The 20,315-nt window shown below is 42.9% G+C and overlaps 1 protein-coding gene across 2 annotated transcripts in view; it reads right to left on the bottom strand.

Annotated features, from left to right (window-relative positions):
* Positions 1-20,315, bottom strand: part of dock1 (dedicator of cytokinesis 1) — a 181,537-nt gene that overhangs the window by 9,741 nt on the left and 151,481 nt on the right. For both annotated transcript variants that reach the window (XM_085760739.1, XM_085760740.1), the window contains exons 38-46: positions 20,183-20,302; positions 18,826-18,915; positions 18,018-18,122; positions 12,982-13,123; positions 12,438-12,519; positions 10,213-10,297; positions 8,534-8,620; positions 6,726-6,902; positions 5,295-5,378 (exon numbers count right to left, since the gene is read on the bottom strand). In XM_085760739.1, coding sequence (XP_085616865.1) covers positions 5,295-5,378; positions 6,726-6,902; positions 8,534-8,620; positions 10,213-10,297; positions 12,438-12,519; positions 12,982-13,123; positions 18,018-18,122; positions 18,826-18,915; positions 20,183-20,302 — 972 coding nt within the window. The remainder of the gene's footprint in view (positions 1-5,294; positions 5,379-6,725; positions 6,903-8,533; positions 8,621-10,212; positions 10,298-12,437; positions 12,520-12,981; positions 13,124-18,017; positions 18,123-18,825; positions 18,916-20,182; positions 20,303-20,315) is intronic.

Here is a 20,315-nt window from a genome sequence, read left to right as displayed (position 1 = left end):
GAAAGCAGCTCATGCTTTTATGCTCATGAATAAGTAAAGACAAAAAATATAAAGATCATTATAGAGGGGGGTTGATTCAAACATTTATATAAATCTGTCCTGGTGCATTTGTGCTTAAAAAAAAACACTGAACTTCAGAGTGCATCATTTTAAGTACAGCAGCTTTTACAGCTAACATATTCACCTAAGCCCTGAGCAAGTGGAACAAAGAATCTGCTCAGAGTACAAGGAAAGTGTGTGAAGTATCTGCCATAGCTGGTCCAGTTGAGAGAAGACTGTGTGTGTGTGTGTTTGTGTGTATTGTACGTATGTGTGCTAACCTCTGATTCCCTAGAGCATACTCGCCTTTCTTCCTTTTCCTGGAGGGCAGACTGCCCCTCCACAGCAGGCTACAGCGAGAACTGACTTCACTCAGCTGGCACACAACACCAGCTCAGTGTTGTGATGCAACCTTTTGTAATAATCTCAAACGGTACATGTTTTATTTAATCACTGTTTCAACATGTGTGTGTGTGTGTGGGGAGGCTCATTAACTGGGAGAAAAACTCACAAATGCAGAAAGGCACATCTGTAATGTGACGCTGGGAGAAAAATCATCTGGTTGCAGGTTCTCAGGCTGATGCATTAAACAGCAGAGACGGTGAACATGTATCGTAGCAGCTGAGATCCTGGATATTTCACTCACTGAATGTTAGTTACTGTGCCGTACTTTTTCTCCTCAGAAAAAAACCCAAAGCTTTAGCACAAAAAAAAGATAAATGAGAGGAGGCTACAGACACCTTGTGAGGATTTCCCCTGATATTGAGCACCTTCATCATCACCATTGGGACCTCTAGGAGGAGAGCCGGTGCAGAGAGGATGAGGCAGAAAGTTAAAAAAGACAAGGTGAAGGAAAGAAAGAAAGGGAGGGAAAGAGAGAGAGAGAGAGAGAGGGGTTAGGAGTGAGAGAGGAGTCGGAAGGACAAAGTGTTGCGAGATGAAAAAAAGACAGAAAGGGGAAGAAAAAGCGGTGAGAGTGAAAGCTGAGGCAAGATTCACGTCTCCCAGGATACCCACATCTTTTTATAGACCTTAGGATGATTGAGTGCGGCTGAGTGGCGGCATGGCAACAGAATCCTGCTTGGTGGCTGCATGGAGATAAGCTCATTGTGGTAGACACTTAGGCTCAAGGTTGCAAACTCTCACACACACAGAGGCATGTATTCAGAAATTCAATTATATAGGCTACAATAACTTTTTTTTTTTTTTTTCCTTAGGAAAGATTTTTTTTTTGTTCTTCTCCAGCAGGTTTTTGATTTAGGACATCAGTAAGAGATATTATCTCATGTTGGCTGATATTAATATCTCATAATTAAACAGTGGAGACCTTGGGCTGCAATTATGAAATCCAGCATGGGTACTGCTCCAGAGCTCCACTTCCACAAGAGTGATTCTAGTTTGCATGAGGCAAACTGGAATCGCTGGCTCGTGGTTGTACGCCTCCATTAACCAGTCAAGATGGAGGAAATATGGTCACAATATTCCCCTCTGTTCCTGTGCCACAGTGATTTTGCACTTGGACGTTATGATGTCACACTGACGTTGACCTTCTCTGACCATTCGGATATGTGATCAGTTATTTAATCCTATTAGGTGTCTGTGTCAAATGGTTTCATATTTAGTATATAAATTGTCCAGTTATGGCTAAAAGTGTGTTTTATGGTCATATTAACCTTTGGCCAAATAGCCTAAATGTTTATGCAAAGTGAGAAGTCTTGAGATATCGCACTCAGGAGGCCAACACTGACTGTGACCTTTGACATTTTCTCACCAAAATCTAATCAGATCGTACTTGAGTCGGTTGAGACGGTTTGTGCCAAATTTCAAATGATGCCTTCAAGGTGTTTCTGACATATTACGTTCATGAAAATGGACAGACGAACAAATGGGAGGAGGGACGACCTGGAAACACAAAGCCTCTGGCTGTCATCCGTATGTGGGTATAAAAATGTCAAGAGGCACAGAGACTCCTGAGGCTTTCTCTCCTGATAATGAGAATCATTAACCAATACCAGAGGGTGGGTATCACCTCTCTAACCAGACCCACTTTGTATAAAACTCTATATACACATAGCAAACAAGGTCAGACAATCTGATTGTGTAATAGTGTCCTTTCAGCAGCTGAACAACGAACATACAAACACTATCATATGGGTGATGGTGAGCCACAGATGTTCAGTCTTACTGTTTAGTTCTTAGCCTTGATGTCTCTCTGTGATGTGATCTGCTTAAGCAAAGATTTTCTGTATTTCCAGACAGACGCGGGGCTGATGTCGCTCAATACGTTTGCACGTTCCTTCGACGTGTTTCCATGAAGATCACTTTCAAACTAAACATCCATCATCCAACCGGAACGAAGTCATTACAGTTGAAGGCCCAGCTGCCAATAAACTGAGTTAACAAGAAGTATGAAAGAAATGGCATTGGTGTCTGTTGGAAGCCACTGTTCTTAGTTGAACCCCGTTGCTCTGTACCTTCAGAGCTGCTGCAGCACCCCAGGGAGCTGGGACAGCCACGCTGCCTTTGAGAAGCCTGGTTATTAAGGCTATGATGACATATTAAGACCTTTCATGACCTTTGAAGGTCACAAAATGTCTTTGAGATGTCCATGGTGGCGAGTTGGACAGACTATTAAACAGTCAGATCAAAGCCACAAGTAAAAAACTCAAACTGACACTGTAGAGACAGAACTGTCGCTAAAAGATCTGTGAAAATGTTGTTGATGGTCTGTGATTCAGTTTACTGATCTCACCGATACTCTGAGTGTGGATCACGCATAAGTGCAAAGTTTAAGGGATTTAAGCATCTGTCCAAAACATTTGTTAATAATAACCAGAAACATCTACATTGTATTTGCAGGGGATCATGTTTTTTCCCCTCCTTAGACCTAATTTTCTAATTTCCAGTAGCTCATTCCCCTCTAATTACTGGTTGAGGACAGTGGGTATTCAGAATAACAGGGCACCTTGGCTCATTTCTCCGTGTTTAGTTTGTTCATTGGAGCAGGCTCGTCTTCATTTGTCTCATTTAGACGATTCCAGACAAAAGATACACAAGCAACGCTGGTTTTGGCGAGAAAACAGCTGATACAATTTCAAATCAACAAAACAACTCTGCCTTAACCATCTTTCTTTCTTTTTGTTTTAAGTTTCCCACATGCGTATGTTAGGCGTGGGCTGATAAAACATATTTCTGCGTGTCTCTGTGACACGTCTTTATGATGCATCGCACCAAACGGACTTCAATCGTATCGCGTTCTGCTTAAGGGAAACGCACGCCGCCATGATTTCAAAGAGTTAGTTAAGAGAATGTGAAGGACATTTTTAACCTGACGCAGCTGCCGGTATAAAGCAGCGTGTTTGTCTCTCACTGGTACGACTGGTGCGTACAACAGAGCTCCAGCTAATTAGCACTGTGGATTGTGGGTGGATGATGATTTCAAAATTGCAGTGTAATTTCTAACACTATTTTAGTCCAACTGAAATCTCGCATTGATGCCGAAAGGGAAAATTGGCTCCATCAAACCTGAGCATCACTTTGGAACCAAGACAATGATGTGAAACTAAGACTTTTTTGTGTGAGATTTTCCTTCGAGATGGTTATAAAAATAATGGATATGTCTCAGTTTTTTATATATATATATATCATTCTTTCCAGGAGTGATGAGGCACGGAGATGTTTATTTTTGGGTTCCCTTCACCTGCTCCATCAGACTGTGATTTCCTACCTTTTCACATCTTCACACAATTAGAACGTCTTAAAAAATAAACTGGGAAAAACAACCGCTCCGACTATGGAAACAATAATTATGTATAAAAAGAAGTCGTACTTGTAAGGCAAAGTAAGAACGCGAGCAGCAGCAGAAATGACATCAGGATTTCAATGACAAAAGCAGAGAGGCAATATTAGGCCGGTATATTTCTGTTGTGAATCATATAAAGACAAAAGGTTTCACAAACACAAAAGAGCCGGGAATCAGATTCGTAGGAGTTCCAGCACTGATACAGAACAAAAAGTTGACCTATTTTTCAACAACACAGACAGGAACAACTATTGAAAATTCAATTAACTTTCTCTTTTTTCCTCACAAGTAGCAATAGGCAGCAGACAGAAAAACGTCTTGTATATGAGCTCAATTCCAGGGTGAACCATGAGGCAAGGAAACCATGACATCCCCAGTATTAAACTGACCCTTAGTTTACAGCCAGAGTTAAGAGAGGCAATAAAAAAAAAAAGGGCAAAAACAAAACAGTGCAGCGAGCTGGAAAATCCCAAAGGGAGGACGACTCTGTCATTTGTCTGGAGAACAAAACTAGCCTACTACAAATGAGCCCAAGATGTGTTGAGTGTCATGCAGGACATGTTGTGATGTATTCCAACAATGTGTGCGTACTGCGTATGTACATTTCTTATCTGCTGCGTGTGCACTTCCTTCAGGCTCAGTGAGGGTGCAAAGCTCGCAAAACCGCCAGTGCTGATCTCTCGCTGTCTCCTCACGCAGCAGAGCATCCTCCCTAACTTCAGAATGTTTGCTTCAGCACTCTTCCCTCCCTCCCTCCCTCCCTCCCTCCCTCCCTCCCTCCCTCCTATTCCCACTGAACTCTTTAACACACTTTTCCTCTGCTCACTTCAGTTACAGTCACTGGACACTCTCACCAGTGCACGCACAAATTCTTCAGATGATATAATATTTCAGCTGTGGCCTTTACGAGTGCCTCTGCAGTGCTTTAGAAGGGCGACAACATTTCAGACATAAATGCTCTAACGCTGTTCAGAATAGTGAACAAGCATCCTGCAGCACTTTAGAGTCTCCGTGGATGAACCACACTGCCTGGTGTCATCTGCCAGACCCACAGCGTGTGGTTCATGACTCCCAATTTTCCGGTGCTGTTTCCATTAATAAACTATTAATTGAAACCATGGTAACTTACATAAAGGGTCACTAAATTTTTCAGCACCTGAAAGATTGAGTGAATAGGCCGAAGCGAATTCACGCAAATTAAGTTCAATTTACTGAAAGGCCAAGTGGTATGAATTCACATGCCTCTCCATACCATCCAGTTCAAGCTCAGTACTTCCATATGTTATTGAAAATATGATAAAATGTCATCTTTAAAAGTAAACAAGTGGGTCATTTTGTGGTGAGACATCTTCGGCGAGACAGATGGGCGCTTTAGAAACTACAATCCGATGCTTTATCATGATTATATGCACTTCACATAGATGTGTGTGACCACTCTGGGCTGCAGTCTCACCTGCCAGGCGATAAGGTCCTTCAGTTTCTCTATCTTCTCAAGGTCCTCTGGGTGTTCCTGCATGTACTTGTCATTGAAGAAGGCCTGGAGAGGAGGGAGAGGAGATAATGGAGTGAGCGTGTTTGCAGGAAAGGAGGAAGTGGAGTAAAACTCAGAAATGTGGAAGAGTTTGTGATATTAAAAAGAAGAGAAATGGGAGAGTGATGATTCAATAGGGAAACGAGTGGGAGGGGCTTTTAAGATGAGAAAAATCCAGTCAATATCCGTCTCTCCTCCGCCAGCTGTATTATTTCACTGAGATGAAGGAGTGACCCAAGAGCAAAGAATTCCCGTCGCACTTCGCCTGACTGATACGGCGCCGCTTCACAAGACCAAAATTAATCTATACCTGGTTTTGATATACCCCAGAAAACTAACAGGCACTTCTTTTTTTTATTAACACAAGGTAAGAAGTGTTTCCCCCTTTCTACATGAGTTGCTGTGGTGTTAAGGTGAATGGACTGTGCAGCCAATAAACCAGTGAGAGCACTGAACAACTGGACTCAGTGAAAACTGGTTGGAGCTTTCCAAATGGGGAAAAAAAAGAGGCTTAGGTCAATAAAAAACAAAGAGGGATTTATGATGACCTGTAATGTCGAGAGGCAAACAATATGAGAGTGAGTAGTCATAAGTGCAGTGATGAAAATATTAAGGCTGATGGCGGGAGGAGAGGCTGGGAACTGAAATATGCATGAGATGATGATTTGTTTTCAAAGCATGAAATCAAACCCAGGGAAAATACGGTCCCTCTGAGTAAGTTTCAAATATAGTTTCATATTTTAGAAATTGATGAAGTGTATAATTACCTTATTAGTTTAACTATGTAACATAAACTCAACTTACTCTCTTGCTTGTTCAGGAACTTAGTTTGATACAATAACAGTTCCCAAGGTCAAGAGTTAACTTTCAAGCTCAAATATTATTATGATATTTAATTATTTAGGAGAAATGATGCTTATTGTTCAGGTGTGGTCATATCTGAATGTGTCATAAGCTACAGACAGGAAGACTTAGCTTAGCACAAGAGACTGAGAATAAAGAGAAAGAGCTAGTCTGGCTCCAGCACCTGAGCAGATAGGATGGAGGTAGTAACTGAGTATAATGTGCAATGTGCCTAAAAGGTGCTGATGGTACGATTTTCTTTTTATTACTTATTAGACAGAGCCAGGCTGCCTGCTCTTCCTCGTCCTCTTCCCCAGCATTTATGCTAAGCTAAGCTAATTGCCTGCTGCCTCTGGCTTCGCTTTTTACGGCCAGGTTATGAGAAAGGCATCAATCTTTTCACCCTCACTTTGACTCTAAAGCCCCTGTTACAATAAAATGAAATTATTAACATAAAGAAGAAAAAAAAAGAAAAGGTTCAGGTAGAATAAAAACTTTAATGCTGCCTACCTTCTCATAGTTGGTAAAACCTCCCATGACTGCTGGGTCCACGATCCCGTTGAGCAGCATGGAGAGGGGGTTGATGGGAAGGTTGGGGTCGGTGAGATGCCTCTGCACCATGATGCCGATCTTCTCATTGGTCAGCTGCATGGTCTCTATGGCGTTCTCTAGCGGGCTGATCTCCTCCTGCGAAGGTGTCAGCGGATATTCTCAGCACTTACTGTATTTACACATACATCACGACTGTCGCTGCGATCCCACCGACAAAGTGGAAGCGTTCTGTCTTCGGCAGGTTATTAGAAGATGGGCACAGGAACCCTTAACTAAACACATAAATCATGTAGGATAGAGAGGCAATGAATCATTTTTCACTGCGCCCATACACGAATCTGCGACTGTCAAATGAAGATGGATAGCGTGTTGGTGTAGAGGAATTTCAATTCCCAAGTCAACAAAATATGATTGGCAATTCTGAGAGAAGATGAATAAAATACTTGGAAATGCTGTCATTACTTCCACCACTGTGTGCAAGGAAATTCCCACTCTGTCCGTGCAACTCCACATGGGGGCAATCTCATTACTTTGGATGAAAAAAAATCAAAACAAACCAAAACAAAACAATCACCTTGTTGCGGCTCGAGACAAAGAATCTACATGAAACATGAGTGGATTGTTGAGTAAAATGTCAGATTCAGACCCCGGCCAAAAAAAGATAAGACGCTGTGCCAGGGAGACAAATCTCCAATCTGTGCCGGTATGTCTCGGGCCAGCGTGATAAAAAGCATTGTCAGATGGAAGGCTTTAGCTTTGGCGAATCTCAGCCCAGTCATTAAGCTTTAAATAGAGAGTCTGACCTCAGGGACCTGGCCTCTCCCTGCCTCATCTGGAGGGCAAGCTGCTCCTGACAGTATGTTCCAACCCAGCCTGAAGGCTTCTGCTCTGAATTAGTGTGGCGATGGAGAATAACACTTCACTACATGGAATTAGGAGTTAAGGGGAAGGATTAGGTCTTTTTTCTCTTTTTTTAAAGGAATTGATTGTGGATGTAAGGACCAGAAGGACTGTCGTGGGGAGATAAATATCCATGTGGGTGTCACGTGATGCTGTGGGGAAGCAGAGTGGAGAGGAGATGCTCCCTTTTCTTAGGCCTTTTCACCAGCACAGACACAGAAAATTACTTTGACAAAAAGTAAATGATAGTCAAATACCTAACTAGCATAATTACACTAAGTGCCTTTGCTTTAGGAACAAACAAACGACACATTAAAAGGTTGAGACAGACTGATGCTGTAACCTGCTCTTGTGCTCCGGCTTATATTATTCTCGTTTCCCAGCGCCTCTTCCAACAGACAACATCTGACGCCCAAAATTGGGAGTAGCGCTTTAATTAGTCAAAACAACTAAGATAATAAAAATGAATGCAGTTTCATTGGAGTGCACAGGAATTCTGCCCGATCCAAGTGCAGAATCGACCACGGCGGGCCACCTTCTTATCAATGGGTTTTCAATTGGGAAATCCAGGTAATTGTATTACAGGGGGAATTACAACAGAGTGAGTTCTGAACTCTGCTCTAGTTGCGTTTGTGCTGTGTAGCTATTTTCAGTGGAAACAGGCTTTAAGGAGAGCTGGGTGAATCGATGCGGGCCCTCTGGCAGAGAGCGAACGTGCCCTGTCGTTAGTCCGGGGAGCGGCACGCCCGCGTCCGTGCAGCTGTCTATACCGCTTAAGCAGAGAAATCATATCGATTGCCTCAGAGCAAGGCTGCAGATCCTCATCTGATTAGGAGGCCCGCCTGGCACACATGGCCAGTACTCACCGTGGAGACCGATTTCACCTCAAACCAGCGCAGGATGCCAGGAAGTTTGTATGCTGTGGAGTATGTGGTCCTCTCAATCCACATGTTCTGCAGACGGAAGAAGAAGGAGAAGAAAAAAAACATTAAATAACGCAGTGGGAAAAAAAAAACTGTTCCACAGAAATCAACTCAATGTGACGAAGCGCAGATCAATCAGCAGCTATTTTTGTGCCAAACCGTGTTGAAAGGAGCTGCAAGACTCCTGCATGAATCAGATTAAGATGATGTAATGGTTGTGCACTGAAGGCTTATTAAGGGATTGAATGTGGGCTGGTGGGAAGGAGGTGTCCACTACCTCCCTGTGTGAATGGCAGCTCATTAAAAGCTGCTCACAGACAACCCAAACAAGATGGAATCTCCTCTGATGCTCTAATCATGGAGCTGAAATAAGGACTCCAAATCTTAGGAAAAAAACAAAACACACACCACAGGAGATGATGATTTCCCTGGAAAGGTGTTTTCAGTGTCTAAACCGTCTTTATCAAGGCGTCAGAGGAAAAAAGAAAAAAAAAAACAATACCCCAGCATGAAAGATTAAAGTAAAGAGAGTCACCTCGTAGACATGGTAAATGACACAGATCTGTGTGCGTGTTGACACGTTTAATAAGTTTGACAGGCACAATGTGTCTAGCAAGAGATATCCATCACCTCTCTGTCACGACTGACAGCATCAAGTCTAAGTTAAATACATCATCCTACTCTGCTGAAAAGATGCCAAAGTAAACATACAGACGGACGCATGAGTAGATTTGCAACCTGAATACTGAATGTGCAAAAAAACATCATTCGTTACATGTATAAAATCAGAGCTCGGCAGTTGCACTAGGCAACCAGATTTGGATCCCTTCCAGCCATTTTATTTAGTCTGGATCTACTTTGCAGGCAAATGCTTTCCTTGTGTTTTTAAAAACAAAATAAAATCCTCCGTATTACTTTTCCTTGGCATGAAATCCTCTTCCTATGTAAATGAGAGCCCTGCTACACTATTGATTTACTCTACTGGAGACAACTAAAAGACTGTGCGAGGCACAGACCTCAAACAATAATCCAGCGGGGTTTTGTAATAAATTACACGATGCGATGGGCGTAGCGATATGGAGACAAACAAACAGAGACCTGATCAAGACAGATAAAAATGAAGAAAAGCCCTTTTTTCAGGACACTTTTCTGAGCTTTTCTATTCAGAAGTTTTCCCCTGTTAGTGGAGTGCGAGTAAGAGACAACAAAAATCTTTAAGGGGGAGAGAGAAAAATGCCGTGTAATACTATGTTTACATCCTCTAGATAGAAACTGTCACTTCCAAAATGTGGGATACAAATAGAAAAAGAGGGGAGTTGCAGCCTGATATCAATTTCTAAATCTTACTCTTGGGCCCTGAAATTGCAAGCTGTGTATACATGCATTGTAGTTGCTAAAATGCTGTATATTATAGTATATAGTCAGTGTATACAGTATTATAGTTCAGTACTAATTAGCTTTTATGTTAATTTTAGAAGTTCAAACTGGCTTAATCAAAACTTCATTCACAGGAGGAATTGGTGTTGAGGTGCGTCTGGTGTTAACAGAATACATAAGAAATACTTGAAATGACAGGAGCAAAGTTGAGACAGGAAAACAAAACAAAACAAAACAGTAATTACCGCAAACTCATTATCGGGGTCCTTCTCGCCCTTCCTCACTGGCCTGGAATACTGGAATTTATGGACTTCATTTACCGTGTAGAAGCTGTGGAGAGAGAAAATCAGCACCTGAGTAAATTAAAACTGTTATGGGAAATCTACAGCCTGATTCAGAGGTTGATTGCTTTGCTCCAGGTCAAACACAGGACAGCCCCCCCTCCCTTCCCTTCCCTTCCCTTCCAGGCTGCCTGTGCCAGGAGCTGTGGCATTTAGCATGTTGGTACTGACAAGACGTCTAAAGACTTGGTCTCATCCACATGGAGTGTAAATGATTTTTTTTGGCTGGCGCACATCAGTGACAGCTGCTGAAGTTTGCCCGACATGTCAGACATGTAGAGAAGCTGCAGCGTGTGTGACGGAGGCACATGACCAGCAGGGACGAACTTTGCCGAACAAGGTTAATAGACTTCTCACACCAGGAAGAAGATGGTGCAGCAGAGTGGCTGTGGGAGCAGCTGACTGGCTCCTCGTCCATCTTTGTAACAGTGTGTCTTGCCACTGGAATTACACACTCACACTTTCCTGGGCAGACAAGTACAGATCTATTACTCTCATCCAGCATATTGCCTTTCCGATTCTTAAAGCCATGCCATATGGTTCAAAGAGCACAGTACAACTTTATTAGCAAACCATTATGAATAAAATATGAAATGAACCAGTGCCGTTCCAAAGCCACTGCTTTTTTTTTTTTTCTTTTAAAGAAGGTTTTTTAGCAGCAGCAGTAAGTGTGTGCAGATGGGGTGCAACAACCTTTTCTAGCACTATTTTATGAATGAACAGACCACACATAGCTCTGGTGACATTCAGAACACACAGATAAATTGGCCCTAGTGACACTTGAGCCACTTCCTACATTGTACTGACAACCAGATGTTCCCCTCTGTGATCAGACCCAAAGGGCAACACATTATTTAATGAACATGATGAGACCCATTCCCAAACCAGCTGAGAGAGCGTGGTATTAACCTCACAAAATAAATAAAAAAATAAAAAAATAAAACAGAGCCTCTACACCTCTGATCTGACGAACAGATTAATAAAGCAGCTTAAAAATCTGATGTAGTACCCTAATTAAACCTTTTACATGCCATTAGCTGGCAGGCCAGAGCTGATGCGGTGGCGTGGTCTGGACAAAGCAAGGTCAAAAGGGGGTGTTGCTGTGCCTGCTGCTGCTGCGACCCTTTGGCTCTAACAGCTCAGTCTCATTGCTATGCACCGCTGATCTTTTTGCACTGAATGAAAGAATAAATGAGAGAAAATAAAGAGATAGGGACAGGGAGAGAGAGAGAGAGACAGGCGGGAAAAAAACGTGCTGAGAGCTGGAGAAAAGAGGGGCTGGCAGAGGAAGACGGACGGACGGACGGACGGATGGACAGCTGATGTGGAACAGTCCTCTATTACTCTCTAAACATGGCTGCCTAATCTGGGATATTAACAGAGTTACATATTCCAATCAGACACAGTCAGCAAACAAGCCAACAGGCTGCTGAAGGGATCAATGCAGGGGGACGTGACCAATGCTGCAGGCTTGTGATAACATCGGTGCCCAGGTATATTTGCCTAAAGGTTTTTCCAAGTAAATGTCTTATTTTAATTATGTCCATTGATGCGTTGGGTGGCATATCAAAGTGAATTTGCACAGCTGAGTGATGCGGTGCATGGCCGGCGTACAGATTGGGCAAACAAGCGGGAGTGCAGGGAGGGATGGATGGAGGAGGAGGAGGAGGGGGGGGGGGGGGGGGCAGTGTTTGCTGTGGCCCCGGAGCACGGCACAAAGGTATTAATGATGTCAGAGAAACGATGTTGTACTTGGCACGGTGACTAATAGCAGATGGCTGTAGCAAGTTAACAGCGCACGAGAGCGACAAGAAGGTCAGACGCCGTTTGTTCTACACAGATTCACAGTAACATTAAGATGTAATCACCTTCACTGCAGTGGTCCCTCACACACTCCACACTCAGAATTAAATAAAAAATAATAATAAAAAAACAACAAAAAAAAACAAATGCACTTTCGCATGTCATCACAAGCTCTCTAAATTGTTTGTGAGTTTGACTGAGGAGAGTAAATTGGGCTTCGCAGGATTGAAAGGCACGCTGTGTGACTTTGAGTAACAGAGTCTATAATTGTAAAGAAACAAGTGTGTATGTGTGTGTGTGTGTTGTGCACGGGTTATCCTGCCTACCTCACTATTTGTTCAGACACCGGTTTGTTTTGGAACTTGGCAGGCAGGTCGAGGATGGTTTTCACCGTGAAACACTGGATGTCTTCAGCAGAAACGTCAAGGAGAAAAATGAAACTGCTGCACTCTGATGAAAGAACACAATTACCCCACACCTGATTGGAAACATTACTGTTAATCAGTGTTCAATGACATCAAACTGTAAAAGATGAGCTTATTCCCATTATTTCTGCCAAGCATGTAATCCATAATAATGAGAATCAGTTCAGCTTTTCTCAACACATGTAGGGCTTTTCTTCTAAACATGCACATTCACACACAAACGATACATAAGTGCTTCAATATTTTGCTAAGAACACATTGAAATTCAGACTTGAGGGGCCGGACCCACTGTTTAAACTACAGTAAAGCCCCATAATTTCATTATATAATCTATGTGGAGTTTAAAAAACACATTTATGTTCATTATGTGCACTGGCAAAACTCTGGTGATCCTTAACAAACACATGCTAAAAATAAAAATGCAATTATGCTGTGTTGAGGATACACTGTCCGGAGGAGCACTTGGTGTCCTCGCTGGGCGGCGTGGTCGTCTTCATCTTCTCTGCGTTGGGAAACTGCGTGAGGAGCCGCGCTACGAAATCCTCCCAGCGCTCGTAGTCCTTCCCGCGGTAGATGAACATTTTGTTCTGAAGGACAATAAAGAAAACGCTGTGAGACCTCGGGTATGCTCATAAAGGCAGGGACACAATCATGCAAGCTGGTGCTAATTAGCGCACATTATGTGGACATAAGGGACATTGTCCCTCTTTCATGAATATGGCAGTGGTGACAGCGTACAGTGCCATTTCATAGCCCATTTCACAAGAAGATTAGATCCAGTAGCTAAAATTCACTCAATGGTGGTAGTAAGGACAAACACAGGACAATGACAAAACTGTAATATTAAAAGAAAGTTACATGGATGACAGCAGCTTGGCCTGCTACTGTGGCTGGGTTACAATACATTATCATAATATTCATATTAAATACTGAGAAATGAGGTTGACAGAAAGTTCTTGGCGCAGATTCAGTGATTAGTCCATCCCAGCTGAGTTCAGAGCGTCTCACCCGGGGAGAGGACTTCTGCCTAAGCAAACTGACACACTGCTAATGGCTACTACCACTTGTGCTGCTGCAGGCTGCTCTGCTGCTGACTTACAGCTACTATGGGATGGTTTCAGATCACTGTTGTGAGATCAGTGCAGCTGAGGATGAGGACAGGACTCTATTCACGTCCTCTTCACATCTCAGCGGCTTGATCTCCTTCATGTTGTACATCTCATGGAGGGCTTACTATGAATTATTAGCTCCGTTCATTAGCTTAACAGGGATATTACACAGCTTGAAAGTCAAGAATCTTATCTGGGGAGAAAAGCCGAGGCATTTCTTTTTTTTCCCTTCTACGTTTCTCTCTTTCTTTCACAGACCAGTCACCGCACAATAGCTCCCACACAGCAAGCCCTGCGCTCATGCTCGCCACACATCTCAATTCTCCAATTAATTAAAGGAACTGCAGCCATGAAATGTGCCCAGGGCCTTTTCTTTTCTCAAATTTGCTTTGACAGATAAGTTTGACTAAAGTGTGTTGGTTTCCACTGCCATCTCTTTCAACTGCAAGAGGTTCCGCTCAGTGTGGATGACAACACAATGCTGCAATTTTTTTTAGCTGGTGAGCAACTACTGCTTTTTTTCTTCTCTCTCTCTGAATCTTTTTCCCCCTGTCACTGCACGACTGTGTGCTTACTCATTAGAAGACTGCTGTTGTTGAGCAGCTTGTTCATGTATACTTTGTTAACCTAAAAAAAAACTGTCATTCAGAAAATTCATGCTAAAATGCTTTGATCTTTCTCAGGTAATGGTCTAAAAACAGGAACTGAATACAGGAGAGGAGACAGTGGTTTATAGAGATGAAGAGATGATTTAAGCTTCTTTCACGACTGGAGGAAGTACGGGTGTTGTATTCCTGGCTAATGTCATGTACGGAGTAAAGATCTACAGGAAAACTACTGCAATATCAATGTTTCTGCCTTTTGGAAGTGACTGAGTAAAATCTATGGACGCTCCGCTTCAATGTACCGCAGAATCAGATATGGTTCAACTGACACACACTCTGATAGAAAGGTCATCTGGTTTTATTCCAAAACAAAAATAAATTAGACGAGAGCAGAGAACAGAGAGAGGCCTAAAAATGTATGAGCCGGGACTGGCTCCTTCAGCGTGCTCTGGGGTCCGTCTGAGGAACATTTGCAATGATGGAACATGGCAGCTTGTATCTGAGCGCCTCCTAATGTTGCGCGTTAAGATACATATTTCAAACCAACTTTCACAAACCCTCAGCTCAGCTCTTTAAGCCGAGCTCCCACAGGAAACGCAATACGGCGATTGAGTAAAGTTTAGGACGAAGAGGGGGGAGAGGAAGGGAGAGGAATATGCCAACTGGATGTAAGGTGAGGTGAACAAATGTTGAGGTTTTGTCTTTGAAATGCTGAGAACACCTTTAATGTGTCTAAAAGCTGAAAGCAACTCAGGATTCTTTATAGAGCCGACGAATACAACAGAAGCTTTCAGTCAGTCCTCAAAGCTTGTTGACAAGCTATTGTGACTTTCAAGGTTGAAATCATGACTTCAGATGAATATTCTGCGCCTGTCTTTATAATGAGTGTTTTGCTCGAAAAACAGAGGAACTTAACCACCTCTAAAAAAGTCCCGGCTGATGGAAGAGAAGCAAAGACACCTGGCTTTCACACACAAGAACTACACAAGAAAGATGAGGACCGGGGTTAGTTGTGATTGCGAAGCTAAATAAATGATATGATCTAGAGCATTTTACAATTAGCACGTACCCTAGTGTTTAACCACATTAAGGACTAATAAATCATAAGCAGCTGCATTAAGCACTCTCACATAAAATCAATTCCCATGGGGGGCGGAAACAAAATACCTTTATCAAGAGTATTGATTTTTCTCACATAACTTACTTTCCCCTGAGGACACTGCCATGCTGCAACACAAACAGCACAATGGGGTTGGAGACAAATACCCACCACTCTATATTCATCTTAATTAGGAACTCATATATGAACATTTCCATATGTGCTCACAGGATTTTTTCTACATAATTATGAAATATAGAGAGTGTACAAATCCTTAGCGCTCGTTACTGGTAGTTTTGCTCTGATACAAATACAAGTTCTGGAAATTCCCATGGTGCTGCAGAAAATTTTACAATACTGGTGAGTCTATGCTCTGATTAGATAAGACATAATTTGTTAATAAACGTAAGATAAATCAGATGTTTTCCTAGAAACCAGTTCTTCTTTGTAGCGCTAGCCAACACATGTTGTGTTGTGTAGCCTCTAGTGACTACTTTTTTAGAGCAGCGAAGAAGAATGGATTTCTGGAGGATAATGCAACATCAGCAATTTGGCAAAATTTCGCTGTGGTAAGTCCTATAAGTACAAAGCTAATGTGAAAATGTTTCCTTTAACCTGGAGGGGTGGTGCTAGTGTTGGGACAGCTGGTGTACAAATTGTTATTAATTTCTATATTTATCTTTTTTTTAAAATTATGTATGTGCCATTATCATATCACATCCATACAGGGTTAGTGGAAGTAGAAGTTTTTTTTTCAAATTCAACAGTATAAACTTTTTTTTTTATTATCAATTTTTGCACAAGAAGTGCAAAACATGACTTGTCTCTCTTTTGTTTTTTTCATTCAATAACAATTAATACTGGAAAACAACACTGCCTTGTAATATGACATGAGGAAAAACCATAAAGGCAAAAATCAATCAACACGTAAATCAAGAGGAGTTTCCTCTGGGAAAAGACAACCTTGTGTGCTCTTGATCTGGTTCTTCCAGGAGAGGTCAAACTGCTGCAGAAAAGACTTAAATGAAAGAAAAAAGGAGAAATCACAGCTGTTCTCTGAGGCTGTTTAAATAGCCAGTTAGATTAGGCAGGTGCAGCTTGCCCCGTCTGTAATGGAGTTTCTGCCCTGCCAGATGAAAGAGGTTAGGAGGGGCGCGTAGAGATCGGAACGGAGCAAAAGACCCTCGTGAGATGGCTGTTCCTTATAATAGAGGGAAAAGGATATGATCAGGGGATCATCGCACTTGAAACCGGACTTTCACATTATCTCATTCCGTACAGACCTTCGGGGCCATTTAGCGTGTTGCTGGTGTGATAAAAATGGCTTGGATTTCTCAGAGCGAGGCCACAGCGGCGTGCCAGACGACGGTCGGAAAACAGCTGGAACGGTGAATAAATTAAAAGCAAACAAATCGTCCTTCGTCAAAATGCCGCGAGCTGACGTTAAACCCTCTGTGGCGCGGCATCACACAGAAATTCCTGCATCAGTGAAATGTTTCTGTTTAAATATAATCTGATATGTGGACAGAGCGGGACAGCCTTCACAGACAAGAGCGATAGAGGTCTGATATGCACACAGCAGCAGCTCAGACACCGAATTAGGCCTGGGAGGAGATATCAAACTCATGTTTAACACGTACTTCATTTGTGATAAGCTGGGACCAGATTGGCACCAGGCCAGAACAGGACATTTGGAAGGAAAACACAGATCAGTTCAGGTTTACCAGCCAAGTCTACTCGGTAGGGGATTATAAATAGACTTTTAAGATGATGATTCAACATTTGGAATAAAGCTCCGACTTTACAGACAAGTCTTAAGACCTGAATGTTTTTTGGGACTACAACCCCTTGATTCAGCAGCCACCAAAAGCAATTTACAATGTGACCACATCGCTTCCTCTCACTTTGTCCTGGGTGCATGGTTTTTTGCCGCGCAGGTGGGGATAGGACACCTTGTGATGCAGACCACGCTCGCGGCGTGGAGAAAAGGGTGTTCAGCTGAAGTTCAGGTAATGGAATTAAAGCCAGCGTTTGCGGCGTGATCTGCCTTTTGATTGGACGAACTGGGCCGCGCCAGCTCCTGCTGCCATTCTCTTCGGTGCCACAGCTCTATAGCCATGTCCCGCAACGGAGGGTTGAGGGGGGATTTCTTTAGGAATAACCGAGTGAACGGCAGACAGAGAGACTCGCCTACAGCAGAGCTAAAAACAGACAGGTATCGGATACATATCAAACAAATAGACCATGAATGAATGAGAGAGGAGGAGGAGGAGGAGGAGGCTGGGAGGGAGAGAGACAGACCTACTTTTCCCTCAGTGAAGGGCACCCGTCCAGCACATTATCCTGGATTTGCTCTACAGTGTTTCACAGTAATGATTCACACTTTGTTTTCTGTTTGTTTTGCTGTGGAAGTGAGTAAAGCAGGAAACCAGACCAGGCGGGATGTTGAACAAGTCCGACCTGCCAAAGCAACTGAAACCCGTGGGAGCTGCAACGTGTGAAACACATATGTATGTATTGATGTCTGAGGGCTGGCTGGCGTATAAGAAAGCACCGGTAAACCTATTATCCTTTTTGACAAGTGGGCTCGCCCACCCACGCCGTGCTATCAGCCAAAGCGTGGCGGTGCTGAGAGCTGTGGGAGACGTAGGCTGATGAGCGTACTCACTCGTAGGAAGGAGGGGAAGCCCATTCCGTAGTAGCCGACGGCAAAGTAGTCTGGTTTGGGCCGGATGACCTTCACTATGTTCTCATAGAACTGGGCCTGCTTCCTCTGTTGGGGGGTAAAAGAGTGTGTCAGAGGCACAGTGAACGTTTTTTGAATGAACTTTAGTTTTAGTTATCTAGCACAAGTAAAAAAAAAACTGTGCAAGGAGGGAACGAAGCCCAAAGGGCTTGTACAGAGTTCCCCTCCTATCATCTACTGTAGTGATAATAATACGTAAGACACAAGATAAATAATAAAAATGTACAAACATCAGAAAACTATAAACTTAATTAACATAAAAGAAAATATGGATACATAATGTGGATTACATTAAATATAATGACATTAAAGGTTAAGACATGATAAGATGTTTCTTCAATAACTTTCTGAAGGATGTGGAAGATAATATTGACCTCAGAGACACGTCCAAGTCATTCCAGAGTTTTTGACCTCTAAATGTGATATTAAATTGATGACCACATGCTTAACAGAAGGGTTAATGAAGATTGCCACTGTGCCTAGTTGAACTTATACACTTAATGCATTTTCTTCTTGTTTTGAATCATCTGCTTTATCTTTCCTTGGCCTTGGTTCATCTCAATGATCATTTGCTGCTTAAATTAAGTGGAAGCAAATAAAATAAACACAGACATTTCCTTCTCTCTTAAAAAACCCTAAGCAACCTCTGATATCACTGAGTAGTGAGTTCATGTCTTCTGACTCTGTTTATATCATGATGGAGTAGTTCAACCACCCATATATTACTTACCAAGGACGCACTGAGCTGCTCAAAGTCAAACATTTCATTCTCATACTGCTCAGCCAGTTCCTTTCCCAAAATGATTGCCTCCTCCCACATCTATTGGGCACATAAACAGAGACAAGTTAGTAAATGGATCAATTATCGAGATTCAAGCTGAGATAAAGCATTTCCTTTCCTGCCAGCCGGATAACACAAATGATTTCTCCCAGGCAATGGCGTCAACCTTTTTTCAAAACAAATAAATCTGAATTCTTCTTATTATGTCAATATTATTTTGTTTCTTTTCCTCCTTTGATCTAAAATACAGAAACTCAGATGCCTCTGAGACTCTTGGGAGAGGAAAATTCTATCATGGCGGTGTGTTTCCCCTTGAGACTCATCCAGTGAAGTGGAGTGGTGTGACAGATATGTGCGAGCCACTCGAACATGTTGAAAGGCTTCTAAGAGGCTCCCTGACAGACTAGATTGGGCTGAGCTGATCTGGGTCAGGCTGGAGGTGGACTGAATCCAGACTGCTACTCAGATCAGCCTGCCATCAGCGAGAGCAGTGATGGCAGCGCCATCTGGGACTGTGTTCTGGACGACTCGGATGACACTCTTAGAAAGTGTCCTCAGTTGATACCGCCCTCTCTGGGGGTGTTGGTGTATTCTTGCAGCCTCTGTAACGCCTCCTGATCGCTCTGCTGTGTTTGTTTGTGCCGGTTTATCCAAGACTCGCTCAATTTGTCGCGTCTCCCTCGCCACATCCCGCTGAGTGACAGTTGGCTAGAGAACCGAGAGTGGCGGCTGCACCCCATCACTGATGACACATGCAAAAGCCCTGGGACATCATCTCTGAGAAGCTCTGGCTGCAGTTCTGCAGACCCTTTCCAAGCTCAGCTTACAGGCTGAAAAAAATAAACATTTCCCTCCTCTGGAATAAAACATGAAGAGTGTAGAAGAATAGAACAGAAACCACATCTGAGGCCCATTTGAATGACCTGCTCCTCACATCACAATCCAGAGTTGGAGTACAAAAATGGCTCTGAACTGGTTGAAAGAGAGAGAAAGACAGTGGGAGAGAGGAGCAGGAATAAAAGGTTTTAAGACAACACAAAAGAGACACATTACCACTTGTGCCATCTGATATGTGGCTTCGCCCCATAAGAGCATCAGCTGAAAGAGGAGGATTATTTACAATCCCTGTTCTATAGAGAGGGAATATAAAACTTATATTCACTCTCTTCTTTAAAACCTGCCTTCTCAGGCCAGAGGCGACGTTTAACAGAGATGGCAGCATCTAAAAATAGCATCCTCAAGAGTCCAGGATTTATCATGATTATGCCAACTATTACGTGTGTGTGTGTATATGTATGTGTCTTACCTTGCCCTTGTCAAAGTAATTGATAATCTGCTGGTAGAGCTGGTCCTTGAGCTGTCCTTGAGTGCTGGCCTGGTAGCCGTCTCTCTGGGTCAGGTGGGCCGCGCACTGCTCGTCCGACCACTGCGGGAGGACA

This window comes from Trachurus japonicus, chromosome 19 (assembly GCF_045865225.1).
Source record: "Trachurus japonicus isolate A0001 chromosome 19, Traja_1.0".
Taxonomy (NCBI): domain Eukaryota; kingdom Metazoa; phylum Chordata; class Actinopteri; order Carangiformes; family Carangidae; genus Trachurus; species Trachurus japonicus.
Note: the sequence above shows the minus strand (reverse complement) of the source record. Positions and strands in the feature narration are given on the sequence as shown.